Source organism: Triticum dicoccoides, chromosome 1A, assembly GCF_002162155.2.
Source record: "Triticum dicoccoides isolate Atlit2015 ecotype Zavitan chromosome 1A, WEW_v2.0, whole genome shotgun sequence".
NCBI classification, from domain to species: domain Eukaryota; kingdom Viridiplantae; phylum Streptophyta; class Magnoliopsida; order Poales; family Poaceae; genus Triticum; species Triticum dicoccoides.
In genome coordinates, this window is record NC_041380.1 from 316,386,993 (window position 1) to 316,395,329 (window position 8,337).

The window sequence follows — 8,337 nt, forward strand, 5'->3', positions numbered from 1 at the left end:
TGGATCACAGGACAGCGGTCAAAGTTATCCTTAGTAACTAGTGGACTAAGGAATTTTCTCGATTATGGAGGTGGTAAAAGAGTTCGTCGTAAAGGGTTACGCCGATGCAAACTTTGACACTAATCCAGATTATTCTGAGTAGTAAACTGGATTCGTATAGTAGAAACAGTTATTTGGAATAGCTCCAAATGTAGCGTAGTAGTTGCATCTACAAGATGACATAGAGATTTGCGAAGTACATACAGATCTGAAAGATTCAGACCCGTTGACTATAACATCTCTCACAAGCATAACATGATCAAACCCAGAACTCATCGAGTGTTAATCACATGGTAATGTGAACTAGATTATTGACTCTAGTAAAACTCTTTGGGTGTTAGTCACATGGGGATGTGACCTTGAGTGTTAATCACATATCGATGTGAACTGGATTATTGACTCTAGTGCAAGTGGGAGACTGTTGGAAATATGCCCTAGAGGCAATAATAAATTAGTTATTATTATATTTCCTTGTTCATGATAATCGTTTATTATCCATGCTAGAATTGTATTGTTAGGAAACTCAGATACATGTGTGGATACATAGACAACACCATGTCCCTAGTAAGCCTCTAGTTGACTAGCTCGTTGATCAATAGATGGTTACGGTTTCCTGACCATGGATATTGGATGTCATTGATAACGGGATCACATCATTAGGAGAATGATGTGATGGACAAAGACCCAATCCTAAGCCTAGCACAAGATCATGTAGTTCGTATGCTAAAGCTTTTCTAATGTCAAGTATCATTTCCTTAGACCATGAGATTGTGCAACTCCCGGATACCGTAGGAGTGCTTTGGGTGTGCCAAACGTCACAACGTAACTGGGTGGCTATAAAGGTACACTACAGGTATCTCCGAAAGTGTCTGTTGGGTTGGCACGAATCGAGACTGGGATTTGTCACTCCGTGTAAACGGAGAGGTATCTCTGGGCCCACTCGGTAGGACATCATCATAATGTGCACAATGTGATCAAGGAGTTGATCACGGGATGATGTGTTACGAAACGAGTAAAGAGACTTGCCGGTAACGAGATTGAACAAGGTATCGGGATACCGACGATCGAATCTCGGGCAAGTATCGTACCACTAGACAAAGGGAATTGTATACGGGATTGATTAAGTCCTTGACATCGTGGTTCATCCGATGAGATCATCGTGGAACATGTGGGAGCCAACATGGGTATCCAGATCCCGCTGTTGGTTATTGACTGGAGAGTCATCTCGGTCATGTCTTCATGTCTCCCGAACCCGTAGGGTCTACACACTTAAGGTTCGGTGACGCTAGGGTTATAGAGATATTAGTATGCGGTAACCCGAAAGTTGTTCGGAGTCCCGGATGAGATCTCGGACGTCACGAGGAGTTCCGGAATGGTCCAGAGGTAAAGAATTATATATAGGAAGTGCTATTTCGGCTATCGGGACAAGTTTCGGGGTCACCGGTATTGTACCGGGACCACCGGAAGGGTCCCGGGGGTCCACCGGGTGGGGCCACCTGCCCCGGGGGGCCACATGGGCTGTAGGGGATGCGCCTTGGCCTGTATGGGCCAAGGTCACCAGCCCCAAGAGGCCCATGCACCAAGAGAGAGGGAAAGGAAGAGTCCTAAAGGGGGAAGGCACCTCCTAGGTGCCTTGGGGAGGATGGATTCCTCCCTTGGCCGCACCCTTCCTTGGAGGAAGGGCCAAGGCTGCGCCCCCCCTCTCCCTTGGCCCTATATATAGTGGGGGAAAGAGAGGACAACAATACCTAAGCCCTGGCGCCTCCCTCTCCCTCCCATGACACATCTCCCTTCTCCCGCAGCGCTTGGCGAAGCCCTGTTGGAATCCCGCTACTTCCACCACCACGCCGTCGTGCTGCTGGATCTCCATCAACTTCTCCTCCCCCCTTGCTGGATCAAGAAGGAGGAGACGTCACTGCTCCGTACGTGTGTTGAACGCGGAGGTGCCGTCCGTTCGGTGCTAGGATCATCGGTGATTTGGATCACGACGAGTACGACTCCATCAACCCCGTTCTCTTGAACGCTTCCGCGCGCGATCTACAAGGGTATGTAGATCCACTCCTCCCTCGTTGCTAGATGACTCCATAGATTGATCTTGGTGACACGTAGGAAAATTTTGAATTATTGCTACGTTCCCCTACAAATATTTAGCATAGAAGTAATAGATCATATCCTAGGGACTGTGCACTCAACCAAGGTCAAGAGAATTAAACCATATTTTAGCATCACTCTTTAATGAGAACGGAAATAACTTAAGGATATAGTAGTAACGAATTTTCTCCTCATTAGTGAACATGGTGGCTATATCATTTAATTTAGTAAGATGTGACACAATAGTTTTAGATTCATAGTAATAAAAAGGATCAGATTCAATCAAAGTAATTAACTCAGGATTGAAAGAGAAATCATAATCCTTATCAGAAATACAGATAGGTGAAGTAGCAAAAGCAGGGTCATATTTCATTCTAGCATTCAAAGACTTCTCTTTCAGGTTAGCTAACAGTTTCTTAAGATCATATCTATCTTTGCAAGCTAAAAGATCTCTAGCAGTTTCTTCATCCATAACATAACCCTCAGACACATCAGACAATTCATATCTAGGGGGAGAATCTTCATCATCACTTTCATCAATATTAACATTTTCAATAATTTCATTTTCTCTAAACCTAGCAAGTTGTTCATCAAAAAATTCACCTAATGGCAAAGTTTTGTCAAGCATAGAAGTAGTTTCATCATAAGCATCACGCATAGCGGAAGTGACATCATCAATAACATGCGACATATCAGAATCAGTAGCATGAGTAGGTTTAGGCGTCGCAAGTTTACTCAAAACAGAAGGTGAATCAAGTGCAGAGCTAGATGGCAGTTCCTTACCTCCCCTCATAGTTGAGGGATAAATCTTGGTTTTTTCGTCTTTCAAGTTTCTCATAATGATCAGCAGATATAAATCCCAAGTGACTCAAAGAATAGAGCTATACTCCCCGGCAACGGCGCCAGAAAATAGTCTTGATAACCCACAAGTATAGGGGTCGCAACTGTTTTTGAGGGAGAGTATTCAACCCAAATTTATTGATTCAACACAAGGGAAGTCAAAGAATATTCTCAAGTATTAACAGTTGAGTTGTCAATCCAACCGCACTTGAAAGACTTAATATTTGTAGCAAAATATTTAGTAACAAAGTAATATGGAAGTAGCGGTAACGGTGGCAAAAGTAACAATAGTAGTTTTTATAGTGATTGTAACAGTGGCAACGGAAAAGTAACTAAGTAAAGAACAATATATGAAAAGCTCATAGGCAATGGACCAGTGATGGATAATTATGTCGGATGCGATTCCTCATGCAACAGTTATAACATAGGGTGACACAGAACTAGCTCCAGTTCATCAAAGTAATGTAGGCATGTATTCCGCATATAGTCATACGTGCTTATGGAAAAGAACTTGCATGCCATCTTTTGTCCTACCCTTCCATGGCAGCGGGGTCCTATTAGAAATTAAGGGATATTAAGGCCTCCTTTTAATAGAGTACCAGATCAAAGCATTAACACTTAGTGAATACATGAACTCCTCAAACTACGGTCATCACCGGGAGTGGTCCTGATTATTGTCACTTCGGGGTTACCGGATCATAACACATAGCAGGTGACTATTGACTTGCAAGATAGAATCAAGAACTCACATATATTCATGTAATAGGTTAAGATCTGAAATCATGGCACTCGGGCCCTAGTGACAAGCATTAAGCATAGCAAAGTCATAGCAACATCAATCTCATAAACATAGTGGATACTAGGGATCAAATCCTAACAAAACTAACTTGATTACATGATAAATCTCATCCAACCCATCACCGTCCAGCAAGTCTACGATGGAATTACAAAGGCATGGCGGTGAGCATCATGAAATTGGTGATGAAGGAAGGTTGATGATGACGACGACAACGGATTCCCCTCTCTGGAGCTCCGAACGGACTCCAGATCTACCCTCCCGAGAGAGATTAGGGCTTGGCGGCGGCTCAGTGTCGTAAAACGCGATGAATCATTCTCTCTGATTTTTTTCTCCTCGAATGTGAATATATAGAGTTGGAGTTGATGTCGGTGGAGCCTCAGAGGGCCCATGAGGCAGGGGCGCGTCCCGGGGGGCGCCCTGCACCCTCGTGGACAGGGTGGACCCCCTGGTGTTGATTCTTTCGCCAGTATTTTTTATTAATTCCAAAAATATTCTCCATGAAGTTTCAGGTCATTCCGAAAACTTTTATTTCTGCACAAAAATAACACCATGGCAATTCTGCTGAAAACAATATCAGTCCGGGTTAGTTCCATTTAAATCATGCAAGTTAGAGTCCAAACTAAAGGCAAAAGTGTTTGGAAAAGTAGATACGTTGGAGACGTAGCAGCCGTCATTCTCTCGCCGCTGTGGCAGCTTCTGGACGCCGCGGCGGATGGAGCCGGGATCGTCCTCGTCGTCGGCCTCCGGCTCGCTGGCGCTTCGCCTCGTCAAGCCCGAGCCGGAGGAGACGCCGCTCGGGCGCCGCACTCGTAGCGGCGCCCTCGTCATCAACGAGGGTGCCCGACTCTCCCCGCGCTCTCTCCTACTGGTTCGGTCGAAGCCCGAGCCGGGGCTGCTCCCCGTGAAGCCGGAGCACGCCGACATGGTGGCCCCTGACGATGAGTCCACCCTCAAGTGGGCGAAGGAGGACTACGTCCGCGAGCAGGTGCGCCGCCAGCGCCAAGCGTACCTGGAGCTCCAGGCTTGTCACCGCGGGCGCGAGGAGGGCAACGTCATCGTCCTCGACAGCGACGAGGAGGACGAGGCCAAGCCGTCCAGCGCCCCACCGCGTGTCGGCGACCCCGGCCAGGGCTGCAGCAGGGACGACGACGGCGTAAGCGAGGCGCGCGACGACGACGACGATGATGGCGACGGCGACTGCACCCGCTTCTACAGACTTTTCGACATGTAGACGACGACGCTGGCTAGGCTTTTAGTTTGGCGTAATTAGGCGTGGTTTGCATGTGTTTTATGTTTTTGTACAAATTTCAATGAAGTATCACCGAGTTTGTGTAAAAATCGCCGAGTTTGCAAAAATTTGAATGAAATATCGCCGAACCCGCAACGACTTGTGGGCCAACGACTAGAAACGAAGTAATCCTCAGAGACCAATCTAACGCCGATTCACCCTCAGACCGCTCTTTTTCGATAACCGGGAGGCCGAATGGCTAGAGATGCCCTAAGTTCGCAGGCTTGGTGGAGCAGGACCACCCGTTCGATCACACGCTATTACTCCTCGTAGCAAAAAGCAACGGGCAGAATTCGCTGAAACCGAAAACGCTCCACCGTTGCCCACAGGGAAACATTTACGCCAGCCCTTTGTCGAAAAAAAAACTATGCCAGCCCAACGCGAGTCGCCTTCACACCGCGAGAGACGTGATGGTTGCAGCACGCCTAAACCCAAAATTCGAAATCCCCCAACCGTGCGAAATTATGAGACAGCCCCTGGCCACCCGCAGCGCTCCCAACGGTCGGACGAATCCGGCCGTCCACGCGCACCCCGGCGCTCGGTCACACCCGTCGAAACCTGAATCCCCTCCCAGCCCTGGCCGCACCGCAGACCTAGGAGGGTAGAACCGTCCGACGCAAAAGTCTCTCTCACCTTATATCTCGGCCGAATCCCCCAACGCCGCCCGCATTCGAAAACCTTCCTCGCGAAACCCCAGCCCCGCTCCTCCGCTCCACCCCCCACCTCCCCTGGTCCCTCGCGAGAGCAGGTCCGGGTCGCGTCTCCGGCGGCGGAGAAGCAAGACAAGGGCGGCGGAGATGTCGGTCAGCAACATAGGGATGATGGACGGCGCCTACTTCGTGGGGCGGAACGAGATCCTCGCCTGGATCAACACTACCCTGCAGCTCGGCCTCGCCAAGGTCGAGGAGGTACGTTCGGATCTCCCCCCTTCCCTCTCCACCTCGTCTTCCAATGGCCTGTTCGTCCCCCGATCCGTGCGGTTTTGCTGGATCTGCGGGCGCGATTTCGGTTCGGTTCGTTGCGTTTCGGGATGCTCACACGGCGCGCGGCCGGAATTCTCGTGTGTGTGCAGGCGGCGTCGGGCGCGGTGGCGTGCCAGCTCATGGACGCGGCGCACCCCGGGGCGGTGCCCATGCACAAGGTCAACTTCGACGCCAAGAACGAGTACGACATGATCCAGAACTACAAGGTCCTGCAGGATGTGTTCAACAAGCTGAAGATCACCAAGGTGCGCTCCCATTTCTTCTTCCCCTCTCGCGAGCGAATTTATGTGGCGTTAGTTGTATTGCTCATGCCGCCAGATTACTCCGCACACGAGGATGCACTAACAATTTGTAGGTTATCAGTTAATTGTGGAGTTGTGGTCACCAGAATTCTATATACAGACACTGAGCCATGAGTTCGGCAATTGGCTAGTAATTTGATGGGTATATGTAGTTTTGTTGATTGTGAAAGTGAACGGTCGAGACATCACATTTTTAGGCTGTTCAAAATACGGATCTGAATAGAAGGTTCCCTAAATAAATAGTGTTTTTTGCTGTGTGGAGAATTGCCATGTGTTGTCAGAACCGCGTGAAAACTGAAATTCAGTCCTTTTTAACTTTGAAGCACATGAGCAGTCTGGATTCTTATTGAGGATATCCTTACTTGTTAAGTACTTCCATAGGGACTATTAGTGTAACTGAATTTTATATAAAAATATATATATCTGAATATGTAAACTGTGTACAACCTACATAAATGGTGTTTGTCATCAGAACTGTGTGAAAACTGAAATTCAACCCTTTTGAGCAATCTGGATTACCATTGAGCATATCCTTACTTCTTGTTATTCCTTAGGGACTGTTAATGTAACTGAACATTGTGATATTTTGTCACTGTCGCAGCACATTGAGGTTAATAAGCTCATCAAAGGAAGGCCCCTAGACAACCTGGAGTTCATGCAGTGGATGAAAAGATACTGTGATTCTGTTAATGGTGGATTCATGACCAGGTAGCCAACCCCATTCTTTCTGTAGCATATATGACCAGGTAGTGTTACCAATTGTGCTTATCATATCTCATGAAAATCCTCTGAACACGCAGCTACAATGCTTCCGAGAGAAGAGAAAGCAGCAAGGGTGGGAAAGACACCAACAGAAGGACATCAGGGACTTCCCAGGCGCCTGCCAAGTCTGCATCCGCCACCCACAAAGCTCAGCCTCCGTCGCACGCAGCTAAGCGGGCCAACGGGCATGCTTCAAATGCTCCACAGCGGTGCGCAAAGCCGCCTCCAGCTTATGATGCACAGGTGAGAGTGACTTGGCATGAACGCTGAGCATAACTTTCTTGCTGTCTCTCGGCATTGCACAAGTCCTGTATTCTGACAATGATGCTTTGCAGATGACCGAGCTGAAACTCCTTGTTGATAGCGCCGAGAAAGAGAGAGATTTCTATTTCTCTAAGCTGCGGGACGTTGAGATCTTGTGCCAGAGCCCCGAGGTTGAGCATTTACCGGTAAGTAGCAGAAATGCTTAACCATTCTCTTACTAGGCGCCTGCCAATTGGCTACCAGTGTGTTAAAAAAAGCCTTCTGAACAAGTGTAAACATCATGCTTGTAGAGTACAACAGCAGGTGTCTGAACGTGTAAACATCATGCTTGTAGAGTACAACAGCAGGTGTCTGAACCTTGATCTATGTATTTGAAAGGGCAATGTTGACGATGAAATCTTTATCTCGTGTGCAGATTGTGAAGGCTATCCAGAAGATACTCTATGCTTCGGAGGACGACCCCTCGACGGTGGCGGAAGCCCAGGCAGAGATGGTGGCGCAGCAGAACCAGATGCAGCAGCAGCCAATGCTGAGCCCCATCCTGGAGGCGTCCGAGGCCCCAAGCATCACCCCCAAGGATTCTTCCGAGGAGAGCTTGAGGCAGGAAGCAGCGGCAGCACACAAGAGGAAGAGCATCTCGGACCTGGAGGAGTTCGAGATGGGGTCGAGCTCCAGGATGAGGCTCTCAGACGTCTCGGACGTGCAGCTGTGCGGCTCACCGTTGATGAGCTTCACCTGAAAGAAAGGAGGGACCGAATTGCAGGGGCTGAGTTGATGTCATTGCCGGTTATGACTTGTGGGTTTATCTTGTGTTGTTTCGTTTGTTGTTTGGTGTCATAATGTGTGTGCTCTTGTGGAGCTGGAGTTGAACCTGCCTTTGACTGTGATCGATCTGCCACAGCATTTGTGGCCTTCTGCAACATGTTATTATTGAATAGCCTCTTTTATGTAGTCACTGGTGTTCCTTGC

General features: G+C 48.2%; 1 protein-coding gene across 1 annotated transcript; it reads left to right on the forward strand.

Moving 5' to 3' along the window:
• The first annotated feature begins 5,734 nt into the window (after nt 1-5,734).
• LOC119270570 (microtubule-associated protein RP/EB family member 1C-like) lies at nt 5,735-8,337 on the forward strand. The gene is made up of 6 exons (XM_037552584.1): nt 5,735-5,965; nt 6,130-6,285; nt 6,944-7,050; nt 7,143-7,347; nt 7,440-7,553; nt 7,784-8,337. Exons 1-6 carry the CDS (start codon nt 5,855-5,857, stop codon nt 8,105-8,107), a joined length of 1,017 nt encoding a protein of 338 aa, XP_037408481.1. The 5' UTR covers nt 5,735-5,854; the 3' UTR covers nt 8,108-8,337.

Bases quoted from the DNA above. Each gene is read 5' to 3' on its own strand.
- LOC119270570 (XM_037552584.1), top strand. From the start codon at position 5,855: ATGTCGGTCAGCAACATAGGGATGATGGACGGCGCCTACTTCGTGGGG. The intron at 6,286-6,943 runs GTGCGCTCCCAT...TCACTGTCGCAG, and splicing joins ACAAGCTGAAGATCACCAAG to CACATTGAGGTTAATAAGCT. The intron at 7,051-7,142 runs GTAGCCAACCCC...CTGAACACGCAG, and splicing joins AATGGTGGATTCATGACCAG to CTACAATGCTTCCGAGAGAA.